Source organism: Anolis carolinensis, chromosome 2 (genome assembly GCF_035594765.1).
Source record: "Anolis carolinensis isolate JA03-04 chromosome 2, rAnoCar3.1.pri, whole genome shotgun sequence".
NCBI lineage: Eukaryota > Metazoa > Chordata > Lepidosauria > Squamata > Dactyloidae > Anolis > Anolis carolinensis.
In genome coordinates, this window is record NC_085842.1 from 69235419 (window position 1) to 69258116 (window position 22698).

At 41.0% G+C, this 22698-nt stretch overlaps 1 protein-coding gene across 3 annotated transcripts in view; it reads right to left on the reverse strand.

The window, feature by feature from the left end:
* cacna2d3 (calcium voltage-gated channel auxiliary subunit alpha2delta 3) overlaps nt 1–22698 on the reverse strand; it is a 713907-nt gene that overhangs the window by 380190 nt on the left and 311019 nt on the right. For all 3 annotated transcript variants that reach the window (XR_010002615.1, XM_062969910.1, XM_062969909.1), the window contains exon 5: nt 12469–12631. Coding sequence is in view for 2 of the 3 variants with exons in the window: in XM_062969910.1 (XP_062825980.1) it covers nt 12469–12631 (163 nt within the window). In the remaining variant the exon portion in view is untranslated. The remainder of the gene's footprint in view (nt 1–12468; nt 12632–22698) is intronic.

Sequence of the window (22698 nt, forward strand, 5' to 3'; positions counted from 1 at the left end):
CAATCTTCCTGTTTCTTAAAAACCATTTCCACCAGGCTTAGAAAACTCTGATTGATTTTTAAAGAAGTAGAACATAGCAAGTCATACTGCTTTTGGTTCAGGAAAGAAAATGTTATTGCAGTATCAATACTGGAAACTGTCTTTGGACCAGATTAATGGACATGGTTTAGTTTGGTGGAGGTAGCAATTTGGTGTGCATGTATTTCTTTTCTATGACAATCAAACAACTCATCTTTCTATTGCAATGTGACAGGAAGGTCCATGGAACCCTATGCAAATGCTTGCAATCACGACACATGAAACAATTTCCAAACACAAGTATACAATTATGGGGGTTTTTTTAACACCGTTTGAAAATAGGAAAGAATTTTCAGCTTTATTATTAGACTGGATTATTGCAATACACTCTATGTGGGGTTGCCCTTGAAGATGGCCCAGAAGCTACAATTAGTCCAATGTTTGGCAGCCAGGTTGTTAAAGGGAGCAAATTACATGGAGAGATCTACTTCCCTGTTTAAGGAGCTCCCCTGGCTGCCGATTATTTTCTGGTCCCAATTCTAGGTGCAGGTTCTTACCTATAAAACCCGCCTACCTTCGTGACCACATTTCCCCCTGTGAACCTGCACAATCTCTTTGTTCATCCGGAGAGGCCCTTCTCTCGCTCCCGCCACCATTGCTGGCTCGGTTGGTGGGGACGAGGGAGCGGGCCTTCTCAGTAGTCGCCCCCCGGATCTGGAACTCCCTCCCAGGGGAGATCAGGCAGGCCCTCACCTTTGCTTCTTTTAAAAAGCAGCTAAAAACTTAGCTTTTTCACTGCGCATTTGAATAACTGAGTCCCCATGACCAAAAGTCAGATTAATACACCTTCTTTCGCGCAGGTCCCTCTTCTCATAACAAATTGGCCGACCGTCTCCCACCCCTTCGGTCTAGAAATGTTTACACTTTGTCCTTTGGCCCCAAAGCACTTTAAAACTGTATTATTGCACCTTAAGTGGCCTCTCCATGCCATCCCCTCCACCAACCTGGTGGTCCATTTTATCCTACTTTATTTTTAACTGCTTTATATGTTAACTAAGCTTTATTGTTATGGTTGAGCCTTTGGGCTCCGGTAATAGAAGAAGGGGTCATAAGACTCCTCGAGAGTCAGACTCTTTCGAGGAGCGTGAAAGAAAACGGCTCCAGGATTTGTTTACAGACCCGACAGATGAGGACTCATTTGAGGGTTTTTCTGAGGGTTTGGAGGAAGAGATGGCCAGCTCGGAGGAGGATGACATGGAATGGACTCGTGTGAGGGAGGATTTGGGTGTTGGGGAAACAGGCAATGAAAGCATGGGAGGTGATTGGCGGGTTGCAGGATCAGACCCGTGGACTGGCTGGAGGGATGGAGCAGGATCCACAGCTGGGGATGCTGTGGGGCGTAGTCAAAGGTGCTTAAGCTCTGATGAGGATGATGATGTTGGGGCGCCTGGAATTGGGATGGCAGCTGACAGCGATGATGAGCTTGAACTGGGAAAAATTGGGGTTTGGGACCAATGTCTAATTGCGTTGGGCAAGGTAATCTGGACGGACGCTTGGGCTTTTGTTGGGGAACTTCCTGAAGACGGGTGTGATTCGTTACTGGATACGTAAGTTTACCAAGGACACTGGGCATCGACGGCGGGAGGAACTGTGCGGGGTTTTTCTCTGTGCAACTTGTGTTTAATCTCGATAGCTTGGACCTCCATCGTCTTTTTGACGGGCAATATCTACTCGCACTGGATTGACGCTGGACTGACTGACTTCGATTCCGGATTATCCCTTCTGCTGGCTATCGGTGAGACCTTTGGATTTCTAGACGACTACGCTTGGCTATTGACCTCTGGACCGGATTGGGACCCTGCTGACTGCCGTTACCCTGACTGCTGTGCCTGGACCTGGATATCGTTGGCCGCTGAACCTTAAATTGAATCCTGACTACGACCACGCTTTCGTTTGCTGCAGGGAGGAATAAACAAGCCTGGTTTATTCTCCTGCTGTTTCTGAGTAGCAGAGAGGAATCTGCTACCAGTCTGTTGTTTACATTCTGACTCCTGTTGATCCTCTTTTGTTTGCATTGTTTGCCAGGCTGAAGTAAGCACTTTTGATTTAATCCGGATTATACTTCTGTTTAACCCGGTTTATCCCTTTGAATTGTTTAAGCTCAAACTGAGTTGTTTTTTGTTACTTATCACACTGAAGTCAAGTGTTTGCCCTGTTCTTTGTCTCCTACGGGCGTTTTTAGTTCTGTAACCTCAATAAACTGAGTTTTGTTTTACTCACTGGCGTTCTGTCTATGACATTTATGGTTTAATGTATTGTTTTGTTTAAAGTAACTGTTTTTTACAAATGCTGTTTTTACTGTGTTTTATTGCAATATGTTTTAACTGATCTACTTGTTTTGTATCTTCGGGTCTGTGTCCTGTGTAGCCGCCCCGAGTCCCTGCTGGGAGATGGTGCCAGGGTAGAAAAATAAAGTTACTTACTTACTTACTTATTCTTGCCCAAGTGACACCAAAAGGTAAAATACCTTAACCCTGAATCTTTCATCTCCCTCTTCCCAAGTTCTCGTGGTCAATAAGGAACTCACAGAAAGACATAAAGCATGTTTTCTGTTCAAAAGTGGAACGCTATTGCAAGCTTACAGGTTCTTACTTGGAGAATCAAGATCTGATAATGCCTGGGGTGTCTATTTCTGTCCTACTTTTACAGTGTTTATTTTCCAGCACTTTGATTGAATGTATGTGCATGGGGTTCATTTGTCTTGTATACAACTGAAAATAATATATGTACATACATATAAAATATATTTGTACAACATTCCTTAGGTAAGCAATTTCAGGGAAGCTAATAGTAAACAAATACTAAGGAACTTTTTAAGAATACTTAAATTAGGAATGAGGAATCCTGCTGATTAGAAGAATCCTTACAACATGGTGTAATTCATTCATTCATTCATTCACCTTTCTCTAAGTGCAAGAGAGGATGCTGAGAAATGTAAAACAGAGAACAGTAAACCAGAAGGCTGTTAACTTAAACAATGGGCCACCTTTATAGGAAACTAGATTTTAAGGGAAGCGATTATAAATAACAATGCTTTAAAGAAAATAGGTCTGCAGATTACAAATAAAAATTTATTTCTAGAAGTGATGAGATTAAATCACTTACTGAAAGAAAGCTGGTACTGCAGACATTAATTCATAGTATGCTCTATTTAATTTGTAGGTCATTTCGGTGAACTGTTGGTGGCCATTTGAAACCCATGTCTATTAGGTATTAAACTATTGGACTTATTAACCCCATATTACCCCCTTCCTCTGCCAGGCAAAATCACATGAGATGCAATATAGGACTGAAAGTTGCAGAAATATTTGGTTGCTTATTATTCCTAGCCTGCCCAACATCTCTTCTTTATAAACAACATCTACAAGAACACCGTAGGTACGGATCCTGGAGGACTCATCTGTTGTAGCCCAGCCTCCATTTGAGCTGTCAGCTGAGTCTGAAGTTGGGCTTGTTCAGCCAGTGATTGTCCCTGCACCTGCCTTGTCAGAGGTACAGCCAGAGTTTGTTCCTGCACCTGCCTTGCCACAGGACTCTGGGTTTGGGCCTGAGATGCAGCCAGAGTTTGTCTCAGTGGATTCTGGGACCAGAGACAGAATGGTTGCAAGTAGGCAGTTTGAACCACATTCCTCAAAGCAGTCAAGGTCGGATCTCCTGGAAGTGATAAGGCGGATCATAGAATCATAGAATCATAGAATAGCAGAGTTGGAAGAGACCTCATGGGCCATCCAGTCCAACCCCCTGCTAAGAAGCAGGAAATTGCATTCAAAGCACCCCCGACAGATGGCCATCCAGCCTCTGTTTAAAAGCCTTCAAAGAAGGAGCCTCTACCTCTACGGATAGGGCTAATGAGCTTGACAGGAGGGAAGCGATAACTCAGCAGAGAAAAGAAAGGGAGTATGATAGAAGGAGTAGACATTTGCTTTTGAAACAAAATAATGAGCTACCTACTCACGGGAATTCTCCTTAAGAAGGGCTGCTTTCTCTGACAGAGTCAGAGGTGGTAACTTCATGTTCCTGTGAATTCCTGCAGCTTTGTATCTTGATTCAAGTTCCAGCCTTGTTCTTGTTTCTGTGTATCCAGTTGAATGTTCCAGTAATTTTGCAGTTTGGATTTCTGTTCCAGCCAAGACCCTTGCTTTGTGTATCAGCATTGACTCTGTACCTCGGACTAAATTTGGGGGTTTGTTCCTGTATTCCAGTTTTGCTTCCTGTGTTTCCAGTTTGACTCATGCCTTGGATTAATCCTTGAAATCTTGTTCGGACTATTCGTGATATCTTCCTTAGAACTTACTTTGATATCCAGATTGGACTATGTTCTTTGAGAGCCTTTTATAGACTCTTGCTTCAAGATCTTAAAGTACTTTGTTCTTGTGGATTCAAACCCATTTATTGACTTTGAACTTTGATTTGCTATTGCTTGCATATAAACTTCAATAAAAAGCTTGCTTGTTTCTGGGGCTCCAGTGTGGTTTTGAGGTACCTATGCAGCCTAGGGATTCAACATCATCTCTTCTTGCTGTGCCTTCAAGCCATCTCTTAAGGTTTAACATAGTGGTTTGTTGATAAGATTTATTCAGGGGAGGGTTTCCATTGTTTTCCTCTGAAGGACTCAGAGACTACAGTAACTGGTATTTCTTATTAGTCTTCTTTCCAGGCAGTAACTTGGCCTGACCCTAAATATCTTTTGGGATGAGACAGATGGCCTCTTCAGAATATTTAAGCTTTGGGATCAGTTGAAGCATGATATTTTAAGTTGACACTACTTCAGGAACTGGCAAACAGTAGCGAAAATTGGCCCAGCAAAGACCCTAATCTCAAAAACAGCCTCCTCCTCCTCCTCCTCCTCCCTTCTTCTTCCTTCTTCTTCTTCATCATCATCATCATCATCATCATCATCATCATCATCATCATTTTACAAACAATGGGACCACCCTGTCTATCCCTATGCATATCATTTGGTATGCACTTCTTTCCGTTTGTCAGAGGGCAGCTGATGATAGTGGTCAGAAGAGCATTTTCCCACATTGAGCCATGTTTGAAAAGTTACTTTTGTAGTTGGCTTTCTGTATCCATGGATTCTGCATAAATGTGGGGTCCTAGAATCAAACCCACTCTATATGTAATGAGTTATATGTACAGTTTAAGGGGACAAATAAGTAGCCAGAGTGTTTTCAACTCCCCCATTCTGAAAAAGAACAAAAGCTACTTGTCACTTGTTCAATGCCCACAGCAAATGCCAGAACATTAGGCACAGTTTGAACAACACCTGAACACCACGTTGTTCTTCTTCCGTTTAAAGAGGACACACTTCTATATCTATAAAAGTAACTTTAAATGTTACATTTACCCTCAAACCATGGTAGCTTAACTCATTACAGGCATATTTCAGCCTCTGACAGAGAAGTTCTATTTATAAAGTATTTTATGACCGCTCCGCCCCCATCTTTCTCTTAAGATTTAGTTAGATTTTTTTAACGTAACATTAATACCGGAAACATGTTGAAGGAGGGATAGAAAAACACAGACATTTAATGTTGTAATGTGATCCGCCCTGAGTCCCCTTCGAGGTAAGAAGTGCGGAATATAAATACTGTAAATAAATAAATAAATAAATTATGACTAATCTGTATTTTATTATTGTAAAACTCTCACATGACATATATCTGGGAGATGAAGCATGTGCTAGAATCCTCGATTATTACCAATGATAAACATAATTAAGTAACTTCAGTTATAGGCTTAATAAATTATTGCAATTACCACCAAGTATAAACTCAAGAGAACAATAAGTTCCATATTTCTAATCTATTCTCAGCCTACTATAAACAGAACTCGCTAAAACTGTAGTTTGTGGTTTCCACGCTGCAGAGGGAGTATTCTATATGGCATTTCATATAATATCATACTTTCATATATCATATCTCCATGAAAATACCAGTAATGAGAATAAAATACTACACAGATATCTTGTCAAATGGAAATATATAGGTATTTTAAGAAGTACAAATCCTATCTAAAAGAACATACTATCTAAATGAAAAATGAAAATTTAATTTTATGTTTCACAGATAAAAAGATGTACAAAATAGAATGCAGATAAATCAGTTTATTAAAATCCTGTGTCCACATGCATGTGTTTTCAGCACCATGTTGCATGAGGATTATCAGGCAAGAAAGCCAAGAAATTACACACTGTGACAAACAAGACTCTTCCTCCCACAACACATGCACAAATTTTACACAAATACACACACATTTTACTATCATAAAGGTAGATGTTAGACCTATCTCACAGCTGTAGATTGTAATCAATTTATATCATTCAAGGGATGGAAAAAACCTGGCCCATAATATTCAGGAAAAATGGAAAATATTGCAATCACTTAGAAAAAGTTACTAGGGAAATATGACTGAATGTTATTCATATTTCCTTTTAAGTGGCATTTTAAAAAACCCTACTTCATTAGAAGTAGTGGTGGATTGTCATAGCTGAATACTAGGCTTGCTCAAATAATTCCATTTCCCCATTTGTCGTTACTAATTCGTTAGTTTTGTAACTTGTGAAGCAATATTCGACCTAGATTGTCCAGTCGTGTGGATCCCGCGGTTTCGAACCGCGATAGGCCCTTTTTCTAATGTCGTCGTTTTTTTTTCGTTAGGAAAACAAGCTTTTGCAAATCACCCAAACTTGTTTCAGTGCTCTGGGGCAACCTAGCGTGTTGTTTCCACCTTGTGGCCAATCAGAGAGTACGTTTAACTCAGGGGAGGGGCTTGTACGTCCTGAATGTGCAGGGTGTTTTTCCAAAGGGCCTGTGGGCTTTTTTCCCCACCAGCTTGGCGTTTGCCATTTGCCCAGCACTGCAGCCCTGCAACTTTTCTGCTGCGCCATATTGCCTGGTGCGGGGTGGGCTTTTTTCTTTCAGACAAAGAGGAGTTCAGCAGCTTTTTGGGCGTTTGATTAGGAAACTTTTCTTTGCATAGGCATTAAAGTGAGTTGCAAATAGAAGAAATCAAATTTACCAATTTTCATTTTGCAAAGTCTGGCAAAACTCCCCATAATCCACCGAAAAACAACTTGGGGAAAAGGGAGGGTGTATTGTTTTTCCCTCTTTCCTTTCTCTGAGCTGCTCAATTTGGGCTTGCAGCAAATCTCTTTCTCCTATCAACCCTAGCAAAGTCTGGCAAAAGGTTGCAAGTCCCATCATCCTCCGCAATACAACTTGGTTTGGGCAAAAGGGAGGGTGTATTTCTTTTTCCCTCTTTCTTTTCTGTGAGCGGCTCAATTTGGGCTCGCAGCAAATCTCTTTCCCCTATCAACCCTAGCAAAGTCTGGCAAAAGGTAGCAAGTCCCATCATCCTCCGCAATACAACTTGGTTTGGGCAAAAGGGAGGGTGTATTTCTTTTCCCCTCTTTCTTTTCTCTGAGCTGCTCAATTTGGGCTCGCAGCAAATCTTTCTCCTATCAACCCTAGCAAAGTCTGGCCAAAGGTTGCAAGTCCCATCATCCTCCGCAATACAACTTGGTTTGGGCAAAAGGGAGGGTGTATTTCTTTTTCCCTCTTTCTTTTCTCTGAGCTGCTCAATTTGGGCTCGCAGCAAATCTCTTTCTCCTATCAACCCTAGCAAAGTCTGGCCAAAGGTTGCAAGTCCCATCATCCTCCGCAATACAACTTGGTTTGGGGAAAAGGGAGGGTGTATTTGTTTTCCCCTCTTTCCTTTCTCTGAGCTGCTCATAGGGCTGGCAGCAGTGACTCTCTTTCTCCTATCAACCCTAGCAAAGTCTGGCAAAAGGTAGCAAGTCCCATCATCCTCCGCAATACAACTTGGTTTGGGCAAAAGGGAGGGTGTATTTCACAGTGAAGGAACCCCTATTGAACAGGAAATAACAATTCAAAAGCAGGAACAGATTTTTGCAATTGTTAAATAAAGTTTTTTAATATAAACTATGAAATTGCACAATAAATCTTAGGAAAGGGCAAACGCTCTGCAATTTGGCGAGCAAGCAGGGTGGATTGTGTTCTCCCACTGTACCAAATTTGATCAGTATAGCTGAAAAAATGAGTGCAGGAGAGCCCCATAAAAGTCCCCCCCCGGGCTGTTTTGGGCCACTGCACATGCACGTCCGCCATTAACGAATTACTTTTGAAACTAACGAATTTTCGTTAATTTCAAAAAAATTTGAGGGCAAAATTCGGAAATGACATCAGAAACGAAACGCTACCCCCCTACTTTTGAAACAAGTTTAGAATCCATTTTTTCGTGGATCGCTCAAGCCTACTGAATACATTATTAAGAAGGATTTATACACCCAGAAGAACTTCTTTTTTAAAGGCAATCAGTGGTTTGATTTCAGACCACATTTATCTACTTTTAGAAAATCAGCTCATGGCACAGGAGAGCCAGTAAAAGACATCTGGTGAGATCACCCTTCTGTTGTTCTCACTGGGCTTGAAAGATCAAGAAACCCTTTAAGCTCACATTCAGAAATTAAACTTTGGAGCCAATCACCACAAATCTTGTGCTGGGAGAAGCAAACAGCTAAATCAAACTAGAAATACAAGTCCCATGGAGAAAATATTTTTACAAATATCTTTTTCTCAAAAGCCATTTAGTGAACAGTATATAGCACAGAACATGACATGCTGCAATTCAAACCCTATCTATTTCATTATGTTTAGGTTTTTCCCTTTCTATTCTATGAGGTTTTTAAACTCTCTTGCTAATTTAAAGAGCCAAAAGCTGATGAATAGGAAGGGAAAGTGTGAGAAATATACTCATTTTGTACAGCACGTCTGTTGCCTTATTTGCTAAAATAAACAAATAAGCCAAAGTCTGGGAAATCTGATTTGGCCACGGTGGTCCATGCTCTTGTTATATCCTCCTTCCTATCAGTGTAAAAAACATGATATTTCCATTTGGCTATTTTTGTTTATTTCGGTTTTACTCCATTTCTAGCCAAACATTGATCTCAGTGGCTTCTTATAGTGCATTTGAAAATTGTGCTATTTTGTGAACCAGTTTTATCACAGAGATAATATCCTGTCCTAAAATAGAATATAGTGAACATGAGGGGGGGGGGGGGGGAGGGGAGAAAGGATATTTCCCTGAATGCATATGAGCTAAATCCTTATTCCCAGTATGTCTCCATTGTGTCTGAATTACAGAAAACACTTTAGTTGTGTTCAGATAGGCTGTAGAGATCTATGTTTTGAGTGAGTATGGTAATATAGTTCTGGCTTTGTCTGGTTCTTTGTTCTACAAATGTATTACAAATCTTTCGTTTACATGTCCTAATGTTTTAATTGTGAAGATGGAAGACTTAGTTATCTTGTGGCAATGAGATGTTGAGCCATTACTTCTAAAACATTATATGGAAAAGTAGAAAAAAATTGTGGAGATACAGGTTGGGAATCCCTTATTCAAAATATCCATATTTACTCAAGTCTAATGTGCCATTGATTCTAATGCAACCTCCTTTTTTAAAAACCAGGAAACCAACAAAAAAAATTGCTGGCAAATGTAATGTGCAGCAGCAAAAGGTGCACTCTTTGAATATGGCCATTACAATTGCTGTCTGCTTAAAATTTCTTCTTTTAAAACAATTGTGTTAGAACACCATAGCTTTCTACAATTGAAAAGAAACCTTAGTGTGTATCTCTGCTGTAGAATGAATCCACTTTAACTGCCTTGGTTCAATGCTATAGAACAGTGGTTCTCAACCTGTGGGTCCCCAAGTGTTTTGGCCTACAACTCCCAGAAATCCCAGCCAGTTTACCAGCTGTTATGATTTCTGGGAGTTGAAGGTCAAAACATCTAGAGACCCACAGGTTGAGAACCACTGCTATAGAATCATGTGGGCTGTAGTCTTACAAGGCCTGGGGCCTTCTCTGGCAAAGAGTGTGGATTCCTCATCAAACTACAAATCCCAGGATTAAATAGCATTGAGCTATGACAATTAAATTACACATGATATCCCTCAAATAGAATCTCCAGGTGTTCCCAAAGCAATTCTCCTATTGCTTTGTTTGTGCACTAAGATTACCATATTATGTGAATCTAATGTACAGGACAAGAAGTGTTTTGGATTTCAGGGTGGTTTTTTTTTGTATTTTGGAATACTTGTATTTACATAAATGTACAAGATAGATATGGGACTCATGTATAAAAAAGTAAGTTTTGCTTCATATTTATTTTATACACATACTTAATGGTAATTTTATACAAAATGTTAATAGTTTTGTGCATGAAACAAAGTTTGAGTACAAGAAATGATCAGAAAGCAAAGGTGTCACTATCCCAACCACTCATGTGGACAGGTTTGGAATTTGGAGGTATTTTGGATTTCCAAATAAGGGATGGTCAACTTATATTAATAAAACTAAAGCACCTTAAATCACTATAAAATCAAGGACTTAGTGGGGCTTGCTAAGTCAATATGTTTATGCAGAGAGCTTTCTCATGCTTCTTATTTCCTCTCAAAGTAAGTAACAAATAAAAAAGAACCAAGTTTATTTGAACTTGGTACTTCCCTATGAACCTGATCCACCCACAGAGTTCGGAAAAAGTTAATTTGACCAGATGTCCATAGAAACAAGGTACAGCATTAAATAAATTAGTTCCTCTGTTATTTTCTCCCTGTATGGAGAGGAACACCCATATAACCAAGGCTTAGTGTGTGTCAAGAGTCCTTTCCAAAATAAAATGACCCAATAGGCCCCCAGGATTAATTTCACTATTCCTGTGATGATAAATGAAGTAAGAAATATAAATGGGCTACAGAAACAAACTATTAACATACTTTTTCCTTAATGCTTTATTCCAAAGCTGGTTTTGTTTCCAAATTAGTCAATGACTTGAATTAAAATATAAAATAAAAGACAATGTCCTTTTTTCCAGATTTATATTGTTGATGAAAACAGTTATTGCTCTATGTGTGGAAGGAGCACATGAAAATGGTCCATTTCACATGTCATGGATATAAAAGTTGTTACTCTATATAGTGTGAATGAGTTTCATTTATTGCAATATAATTATTGGAAATTAGTCAAGATTTCTCAGTTTCTTTCTTCACATGATTGAGTTTCCCATCTTACAGTCTGCATGATACACATGTTTTGATATAAAAATTGATAACAAGCTTCAAATTTTCTTTTAACATCTTGCTTGTTTTATTTTTATCTGTGGAGCTGAAGTAAAACATATCCCCTGCTGACAGGAATGCCTGAAAAAATGCATGGACTTTACCAACTAACAAGAAAAAATGGTCCATAATTCTGGCAAAAAGATAAAATCTCTCCCTGCATTCTCTAAAAGCTCACTGCAATACAGAGGGATTTATTGGGAAGGGAAAAGGAGAAAGAAATAATTAAACAAGAGCACCCAAAGTGTATCATTCAGCTGGGAGTTTTTTCTGCCTAGAACGGGCAGATTATAACAGAATAGTCATTTTCTTTTATCATTTGCATCACTTTGATTGAGAAATACTGTTCTCATTCACTACTTCTTATAATTTATTGTTCTGTTTTTATTTCTACAGAATTGTATTTTAACATGTTGGTTCTCAGAGTTTTTTTGGGATTTAGTTCATTTTTCTTAATTCAAGCATGGAAGAGAATCATACTTGAAGATGAAGCTATGCAATTGAACATAAGATCCAACCTTGATAAGTCCCATTGATGTTGATAAATCAGTATAGAAAAAGCCCTTCATTTTGAGACTGTGAATGGGGGAGCTTCTCTGCAATGGCTATGTGTCAGATGAGGTCTCCCTAGGGGACCGAGGAAGTGGTGTCATTAATAAAAATACCATTTTTTCCTGACAAGTTTGGAAGAAAAAAAATCCTACCCCACATTCATAGATGGAATTATAAATGAATCTGTGCTGCCTGTATTGGATTAGAATGGGCAGGGCAGCGTTACTGCAGCTTTCTCATTGCTTGGCAATGTTACAATAGTTCTTGCGCATTTGTATGGTTTTTCACACTCAGGATATTGAGTAAAATGTTGTAAAAGGTTTGTTGTTTTTGTTTTTCTGCAAAATAATATTTGTGCTAATGCCGCTACTGATGGGGTGGAGGTGGGGGTAGATTTTATTTGCCCTCATTCAGGTCCAAAAAAAACCCCATGACAGGCTTTTTTCAACATCTGAAGACACTCTTACCACACTAAAGACAAGAACATTTCCAAAGTTCTCATATCCCTTCTTTTTCTTTACTCGTTCAGTCGTTTTTGACTCTTCGTGACCTCATGGACCAGTCTCATATTCCTACTGAACAGTAACTTGAATTCACATAATATTAACACCAGCTTTGTTCCATAGTTGGCCAACATATAATGCATTCTTGTTTTGAAGTCACAAATTGCTGTGAAGGAAAATGCTTTCACTTACCTTTGTTGTACATGTTGGTTGGCACTTGGACATCACTCAGAGTGACATTCACAGGCAAATTATTAAAATGGTCGTTTGGCTCCAGAATGAATTCTTTTCCCAGTTCTAAGAAGTTCCCATCTTCATCTCGTTCATTAATAAGAACAGCGTTGAAATATTCATACTGAAACAGAAATCCAGCAATTACATTATCTAATCTGTGATCCTTTCAGAAATGTCTAAAACTAGTTCACTTTTATTTTCTGCAGTATACAATATTTATCTAAGAAAACCTGAGGAAATTGCAACCAAAAGTCCACCTAATGCAGTATTGAGTTTCCAATAGTGGTCAACCAGCTCTCTGATTGATGCCCACAAACATCTTATGAAAAAAGTACCTTTCTGACAGTGTACTCCTCAGACACTGGCTGGGTGAATATTGTCACTGAATCTGGAGACAGATTAGTCTTCTGTTATCAATATCCTTTGGATATCATTTGTCCCTCTTCAGACCTAGCCATCATTTATAGTTTGGCAACCTCGTCTTGGTTCCCCCAAGCCCCATCTCATTATACAACTGCTGTAAAACCAAGATACCAATCCCATTACCTCCATCATAGCTTAGAAAAGCAACTTTTGGGGATTAAAACCCCATGTAGTCTGAACTACATGTTGACCCATTCAATGGTCAGTAATGATGAAGTATGTAATTTAAAATATCTGGAGAGTCCCAATTATTCTCCTGCACATATTCAATATGAGATACCCTAATATTTTACAAGTCTATTTCCAAGTTATGTTTTTCATAGCTACATGAAAACAAATGTTTTCCCAGGAGCACTGTCATGAAGACGTGAAATAATTCAGTGAATTAAACAATATTGTAACGCCCACCCTCAGCTGCAAATATTTCAGTAGTACCCAGCTCAATGGGACTCTTTTATGGAACCTCATGTATAAAACATAAAATATTCATATAAAAACATAGCTAGTTGTATTCATTAATTTAGCTTTATTTAAATGTACAATCTAGCAGTTTGATAGGTGTTTTGGTTTGAGAGGGGGAGAAACAACTATGTTTTTAATCTTTTTTATGTTTTCTATCTTTAGTTTGCATTTTAAAAAGGTGAGACTAGAGGGGTCTGGGGAGGTTGTGAGTGGGTGTTTTAAGTTGTATTTTAATATATATATACATTAGAGTCTCACTTATCCAACATAAACGGGCCGGCAGAACATTGGTTAAGCGAATATGTTGGATAATAAGGAGGGATTAAGGAAAAGCCTATTACACATCGAATTAGGTTACGATTTTACTAATTAAGCACTAAAACATCATGTTTAACAACAAGTTTGACAGAAAAAGTAGTTCAATATGCAGTAACGCTATGTGGTAATTACTGTATTTATGAATTTAGCACCAAATTATCATGATGTATTGAAAACATTGACTACAAAAATGTGTTGGATAATCCAGATTGTTGGATAAGTGAGACTCTACTGTGTGTGTGTGTGTGTGTGTGTGTGTGTATATATATATATATATATATATATATATATATATATATACACATACTGTATATATAAAAATATTGTAAAATAGCTTTAGTATTGAATGGCAGATATTGAAGTTTAAGGATTCATTAATCTAGTAATTAATTCTACAGTTATTATCTAATTTTTAAAAATCTCATAATTATTGTATTATATAAAATTTATATGTGGTATAATTGTCATTCTCTTTGACAAAAGTATATATATGTATATGTTTCAACAAGCTTATTGTAGAACAGGAAAACATGTAGAAGGGACTCCCTATGATATATTTATTAATTTATTTATTAAAATGTTTATATCATGGACTATTAGGCTTGAGCACTTGAAGCACTCTTGTTGAAGTAGGAAGCTCAAGTCTGTAAATGCCTTTTGGAAAGCACCAAATCTGAGATTAATGAAATTAGAATGGAACTGAAGGTGGAGTTAGATCATCCTGTGAAAGGTAGTCAATGTAAAACTGCCCTCTCTTCAATATCTAAAACTTCTTCATTTGATTCAGCAAAAATTGATGTTTCCGATATACTATGCACCATTACAACTATTTAGAAACTGTTTACTTCAGCTAAATGTTGTCAATATAATACTGCTAATGTTTTATTTTGTCAACAAAGCTGATAACATGGGGTCTTGGAGGTCTTTCATTCCAAGCTGATTTTATGGCAAATAACAATAGTGTCACATGATGTGGGCATGTTTATTTGTTTTTAGTTGGACACATTGCAGTCTATCAATTTGGTATCAGAAAATACCTTTTATAATTAAAGAAACATTTATTTTAAATTATACAATTGAAAGATGGAATTTAGGTAATTTTCAACATGGTCAAGTCCTGTATATTGTTCCTTTTGCAAAAATTATTGTACTCCAAGTCCAAACTGAAAAACATTCTCCACCTATTGTGCAATGGTCAGACAGTGTCACAGCTTTAGCTATTCATGAATATATATTTCATAGAATAGATGCTGACTTCGAGAAAACATGTTTCTATATTAATGTAAAGACTTAGCTCATGTTCATATCTTATGCCTTTTCTTTCTCTTTCTTTATAATCATATTAAAATTCCATTATAATATATTTTTTAAAAAAACAAAAAACTGCGATATCCCTGTAAATATCATGGAATCTCAGAGAAAGGGGTTTTTTTGTTCAGAAAAAATAATGTAGGTTGTGACAGCTGTGTATAACACCATGCTTTATGTAGGGAAAGTAGATATGGAGAAATATTTGCCCTTTCTTCAACCTAAATCTGAGTCATGGATAATCCAGAACCAATGAAATTGAATGGTGGGAGAACCAAGACAGACTGATGGAAGAATGTTTTGATGAAGCATATCCTCAAGCAATGGAATTTGCAACTGCTAGATATAGTGATGGATAACTGACTTGGATGGTTTTCAAGGGAGATTAGGTAAACTGATGGTGGATAAAGCCCTTAGTAGCTATTAAGTCATGAACTACCTCTAAAACTACACGCAGCATGTTCTTTTTAGGTTTCTCACTGGGCATGCATGCTTTTGGCCACTGTGGGAACAGAACACTTGGATTAGGCCTTTGGTCTAATCCAACCGAGGTTTTTTTTTTTTATGTTCTTACAGCATTTGAAGGAGAAAGATAGACGAATTCTGGATAGGCTTTAGCATTCTTCAGACATTAAATAAAAGATAAGCAAAAGCAATTTAGATAAAACTATTGATTATTTCTCTGTGTGACCTAGGTCAAAGAGGGATTCTGACATAATCTTTACAAAACAGCTTAAGTCCCCCTTTTGAAATCTCACAGATATTCTTAATTCATCGAAAATCAAGAGTTTTAGAAATAAAAACCACAAAGATAGCATAATGTCAGAAGTTGCTCGTTTAGTTTTGTATTACTGTATATTTAAATGTTTTTGTAAACAGAAAAAGTAACCTCCAGTAATGTATAATTTTACTTCAATTGCTGTTAATGTTTTTTTAAAAATACATATGTTATAAATACCTACCTACCTACCTACATAAATACATACATACATTTTATGCTGAGAAACCTTAACAGGATTCCACTCTCAAAACTCATATGTTTTGTTTTATTTGATAGTTTTGCTAAAGAATTTGAATAATCAATTTTACAATATTTAGATTATCATGTAGATTCCCTCCTCCCAAATTCTTAAAAACCTGAATATAGCTAGGGATCTTTTCTATTGTGCCTTTCTTTTTGTTACATGCTTGACTAATCACTTATTTGGTCAAACGGAACGAGAATGCTACTTTGTGCATTCCAAGGATATTCTAATGTTGTAAAATTGGGAGGGGGGATTTGTAGAGAGTTAGCAGTCCATCTTATCCTCCAACTCCAGTTGCCCTTCAACTGATCAGTTTTATTGTCTGATTTGAGAACATATCTTGGTTTGCTTTTCTCTCACAAAAGAGCAGTAGGTTTTGCATCTGAACCATATTGTGTTATTTAGAGTACAAGTTCCAGGAGTGAAGCCTGGATAGTATAACTTTCACATAATTTGGCATTGGTCCAGTTGAAATCTTTTTCTTTCTTGAGTACAACTTTTCTGTTCACAATGTATTTAATTTATTATACTCTTATCTTTAAAGATAAACATTCTGCCCATGGACCCATATTAAACCTCATAGGTTTAGCTGGTATAGACTATCCAACCTTCTAGTATAGCCTTCTGAGATGGTAGGCATTGATACATTTAGAGTTGCTCCAAACCTGGAATGGTTACTTTTTAAACATAACTAATACTGAAGAAGTTAATTGCCACCGCAGAGACAATTTCATACTGATAGGATGCACCATTATAGTTTTATTCATTTGTTGTATTTATTGTTGTTGTTGTTTGGCTGCAAGTTGTTCGCAACCTATGTTGGCCTTAAGGCCAACCTGTCACAAGGTTTTCTTAGCAAGATTTTTTCAGGGAGGAGTTGCCTTTGCCTTCCTCTGAAACTGAGAGAATATGACTTGCTCAATGTTATCCAATGGAATTTCATGTCTAGCTAAGCAGAGATTTGAAACCTGGTCTGCAGAGTCATGGACCAACAATCAGACCACTACACAATGCTGCCTTCTTAGCCATATATATATATATATATATATATATATATATATATATATATATATATATGTGATGACCCATGGGCCTTGTAGTCCTGCTCAGGACATTGTAATTCCTGATGAAGATGAAAACTTGGGTTTTTTACCTTCCCAGTCTGAACTGGATTCTTCTCAGCCAGATCTTTCCCAGGCAGATCTGGGAACCTTGCACCTGCAAGAAAGTTGTCTCCCAGAAGTATGTCAAACAAGCCCAGAGCCTACTTCTCCCGTGTTCTTGCGCCGGGAGTTTTGTAAACAACAGAGAAGTTTGGAATCAGCTTCGCGCAGGAGTGCGAGGATTGCAGCTAAGAATGTGGCCAATTAAGACTGCTTCTCGTGAGAATCTTTGGGGAGTCTCACATCTGGTCTCAGAGTTTAGCTTTCGGTTCTGATTCCCAGAGAACTGCTTCGGCGGGAAAAGTTAGACTCTATTTAGGTGTTTTACCCGCGTAGTAACTTCGCGGAGTCAATTCGTCAGCCTACGGAGCGAGTTGTGTCTGGACAGCGCGCTCCGATTCAAGCCTCGCTCCTGCTCAAGCCTTGCCTTGCTATCCAGCCTTCGCCTTGCTTCCCAGCCTTTGTTTATCTACGGACTTTGCCTTGTTTCCCAGGATCATTCCTTGCCTTGTTCCACGGATTTTATCAAGTTATTCCACGGACCTTGTTCTTGTTCTTAGTTACCTTGTTCCACGTTCAAGCCTTGTTTCAAGTATCAAGTTATTTCCTAGCCTCGCTCAAGTTTCATGGACTAAAGGACCTTGTCATCTCCCCTCACTTTGCTTGGCAAAGTGAGTGTTTCGGTTATTGGATTACAACTTTGGACCTTAATATTTCTTATTGGACATTGCTTTTTTGGACTAATTCTGACCTTTCCTGAAAGGTCTAATTCTGGACTATTTTCTACACTTGTTTTTATTAACTTTATATATTCCTTCAATAAAGATATTAGATAGATTCTGGCCTCTGTGTATGGTTATTGGTGCTCTGCAGCCTGGGTCGTGACAGTTTGACTCCGCCACCCTAAGCACCAATTAACCTCGGCCAGAATGTCTACCGGAGTCGTACCTGGGCCGAGCGGCCAGCCGATTACCTACACCATCGACAAGGATGAGGTGGACCGAATCCGTGATAAGCTCAATGCACAGGATGGAGAAATAAGGGGTTTGAAGGAACGCGGAATTCGTCTTCCGGCCATGGCGTTGCCAACCAAGTTTACTGGAGAAGCTTCTAAGGTTCATGTCTTCCGTCGCCAATGTCAAGCTTATCTAGAGGCCCGTGCTGCCGAGTTTCCCCAAGAAGACATCAAGGTGGCATGGGTTTACAGTCTTCTAGACGGGCCAGCGGCCAGCTGGGCGACGGCACTGTACGACCAAGCCTCTCCACACCTAAGATCAGCGCAACGCTTCTTGGACCACCTCAAGGAGACTTGGGGAATCGAGGACAATTTGGAGGCAGCCGGTCACAAACTCCGTCGCCTTTTCCAAGGAGACAGACCTATGTCTCAGTATATAGCCGAGTTCCGAGTGCTGGCCCACAACACCGGCTGGAACGATGTAGCCCTCAGGGGACAATTCCGGGAGGGTCTCAACATTGAAATGCTGGAAGAAATCTCCAAGGTGGATCCTCCCCAGACCCTCGAGGCACTCATTGATCAATGTTTACGGGCTGAAGTCATGATTGCCAACAGGAAACAGTGGGTTCGAGGCCAGGGCGTAGAGCCGGGGCAAAACCCCCCGCTCCCGCCAGCGTTCAGCCACGTCCGGTCTGGAGACCCCCACCGCCAACCCCATACCCCAGAGGAGGCGAGGAGGTGCCGATGCAGTTGGGCAATGTGCGTCCCAGACTAGATGCCGCCGAGAAGGCCCGTCGTCAACGCTTAAACCTCTGCTGGTACTGCGGGAACGGGGGCCACTTCGCCAGAGAGTGCCCAGCCAAAGGGAAGCCTGCCGCCCGTCTTGCGGCGGCGTCCTCCACGGAGACGAAGACGTCTGAGCCGACTGGCACACAGCCGGCGGGGGAAGCCAACGACCGGGTGTAGATAGGCTCGCCAACCCGGTCAAAAAATCCATCCAAGAGCCGCCAACCGGGGTCCTGTTCCTTCTCGTGGTCACATTATGGTCAGCAAAAAGGGGACCCGTCATGATCCACGCCATGATAGACTCTGGAGCTACCAACAATTTCATCGATAGAGAGTATGCCGACTCTCTGGGATTACAATATCATGATTTCAAGAATGCCCGTGTGGTGCAAGCCATAGACGGCCGCCCCCTCAAGACGGGCCCCGTAAGTCAGTGGTCGGAACCCACCAGGATGTGGATAAGGGAACATATGGAAGAGATTTCCTTCTTTGTTACCGAGGTCCCCCATTTCCCTGTGATTTTGGGAATTCCATGGCTGACTCTCCACGACCCTAACATCTCCTGGTCCAACAGAGAACTGCAGTTTGCTTCACCGTACTGCCAAAACCATTGCCTCGTAGCCAAGGTATGCCACGCCACAGACACCGAGCCCATCATCACCTTGCCAAAGAAGTACTCCGAGTATTGGGATGTATTCAATGAGAAAGAAGCCGAAAAATTACCCCCACATAGACCTTATGACTGTGCCATTGACTTGGTGGAGGGGGCCCCGATCCCGCGAGGGCATCTCTACTCCCTGACTGAACCAGAGCAAGAAGCTCTCAGGGAATTCTTAGAGACAAACCTTCGCAAGGGATTCATCAGACCCTCTCAATCCCCAGCCGCCTCCCCAGTGATGTTTGTGAAGAAGAAGTCAGGGGAACTACGCTTGGTGGTGGACTACAGAGCATTGAACAATATCACCAAGCGGAACAGCTATCCCCTGCCCTTAATCTCGGATCTACTGGATCGGCTTCGAGGAGCCAAGGTTTACACCAAGCTGGATCTTCGGGGGGCTTACAACTTAGTTCGCATCAGGGAAGGGGACGAGTGGAAGACCGCCTTCCAGACCAAATTCGGATTATTCGAGTCCCGAGTTATGAATTTCGGTTTATGCGGAGCCCCCGCAACGTTCCAGCATTTTGTCAATGACATTTTTCAGGACTATCTAGACAGGTTCTTGATAATCTACCTGAACGATTTTTTGGTGTTTTCTAGATCACAATCAGAACATGAGAACCACGTCAAAATGGTGTTACAACGATTGCGGGATCATGGACTTTATGCCAAGCTGGAAAAATGCGCCTTTGATCTACAAGAGGTAGATTTCCTTGGTTACCGCATCTCGCCTCTAGGGCTTTCCATGGATCCAGCCAAGGTTTCAGCAGTATTGGAATGGCGGGCGCCAACTAACAAGAAAGAGGTGCAGCGTTTCTTGGGGTTCGCGAACTATTACCGCAAGTTCATTCCAGATTTTGCCCGCTGGTCCGACCCCATCACTAGCTGCATCCGTGGAAAGCAGCCTTTCCGCTGGACTGATCAAGCAGAGAAAGGGTTCCAGCAACTAAAGAAACTATTCACCTCCCAGCCAATTCTACAGCACCCAAATCCTGGAACCCCTTTTGTGGTGCAAGCGGACGCCTCTGATGTGGCAATTGGGGCTGTACTCTTACAACCGGTGGGAGATCACCTCCATCCCTGTGCCTTTTATTCTCGTCAACTAACCACACCAGAGAGGAATTACACCATTTGGGAAAAAGAACTACTGGCCATAAAGGCAGCCTTTGAAACTTGGAGACATTGGCTAGAAGGGGCCAAATTTCCCATTGAAGTCCACACAGATCATCGTAATCTAGAACATCTAAGAACTGCCCGCAAATTAAATCAGAGGCAGCAACGTTGGGCTTTATTCTTTGAACGTTTCAACTTCCAGATCCATTATGTGACCCCAGCCCAAACCAAGCAAGCAGACGCCCTGTCACGTAAACCGGAATACGCTGCAGGACGCAAGGAGACCTTTGAATCCCAACTGCTACAACCCGAGAACTTTGCCACGCTCACGGTGGGGAACACCAAATCCATTCCCATTGGTTCAACTTCCCCTACTCCAGGACTCATCTGTGCTCAAGAAATCAGGGCTAGTCAGCAAGCAGATGCCTGGGCGCAGGACCAACTTCGCCAAGGTCTGCACTTTCCCTTTTCGCTTAAAGATGGGCTGCTCTGCTATAGAAATCATGTTTATATCCCACCCGGACCGGGCAGGGAAAAAGCGCTTCGTCTGTGTCATGACTGCAAACCAGCAGGACACTTCGGACTATTTAAAACTATGCATTTGATCCTAAGGGATTTTTGGTGGCCCAAGATCCGCAAGGATGTGGAAAAATATGTCAACACCTGCCCGGTATGCCAGCGCTCCAAGATACGAAGGGAGAAGCCCTCAGGGCTTTTACACCCCCTTCCTACCCCATCTCGCCCATGGGAAATAATTTCCGCGGATTTCATCACTGACCTACCACCTTCCTGTGGATTCACCACGATCTTGGTGGTGGTGGACCTTTTCACCAAGTTAGCCCATTTCATTCCCTGTGAAGGCCTCCCCACGGCCAAAGAAACTGCGGATCTATTTCTTCAACATGTTTTCAGACTACATGGAGTGCCCAAGAGTTTAGTCACAGACCGTGGATCTCAATTCACCTCTCGTTTTTGGAAGGCACTACAAAAACTATTGGGCATAGACTCTCGCTTATCTTCAGCTCATCATCCCCAAACAGATGGGCAAACGGAGCGCACCAATGCCACTTTGGAGCAGTATCTTCGCTGTTATGTAAACTACCAACAGGACAATTGGGCTTCTCTGTTACCACTGTCTGAGTTTGCCTACAACAATGGAGTTCAAGCTTCTACAAAAGAAACGCCGTTCTTTGCAAACTACGGCTTCCATCCACGTTTCTTCCCCCCTGTCATTGAAACTTCAGAAGTTCCCGCAGCAGAGGATTGGCTGCAGGAACTCACAGCGGTGCAACAACTTTTGCTCCAGCAACTGGACCAAGCCAAGGAGGACTATAAACGCCACGCTGACAAACATCGCCAGCCGGGCCCCGAAATCAAGGTAGGAGATCGGGTTTTTCTGTCCACTCGCTTCCTGCCCTCCCACCGCCCTTGCCGGAAGTTAGATGCCCGTTTCATTGGCCCCTATCCAGTGGTGGCGCAATTAAACCCCGTGACTTTCAAACTCCAACTTCCGCGTTCAATGCGCATTCACCCAGTGTTTCACCGTTCCCTGCTCCTTCCGGCGGATGGTGTGCGACCTGATACAGACCAACCAGCCCCCCCTCCTGTTTTGATGAATGGGGAGGAGGAGTTCGAGGTCGAGGACATTTTGGATTCTCGCTTTCACCGCCGCCGCCTACAATATCTCATTGACTGGGTGGGTTTTGGCCCTGAGGAACGCTCTTGGGAAGACGCCTCCACAGTCCATGCTCCTGATCTAACCCGTCGCTTTCATCAGACCTATCCCACCAAACCGCGACCTCGCGCCTCGGGGAGAGGGCCCCAGTTTGGGAGGGGCCTTGAGGAGGGGGATAGTGTGATGACCCATGGGCCTTGTAGTCCTGCTCAGGACATTGTAATTCCTGATGAAGATGAAAACTTGGGTTTTTTACCTTCCCAGTCTGAACTGGATTCTTCTCAGCCAGATCTTTCCCAGGC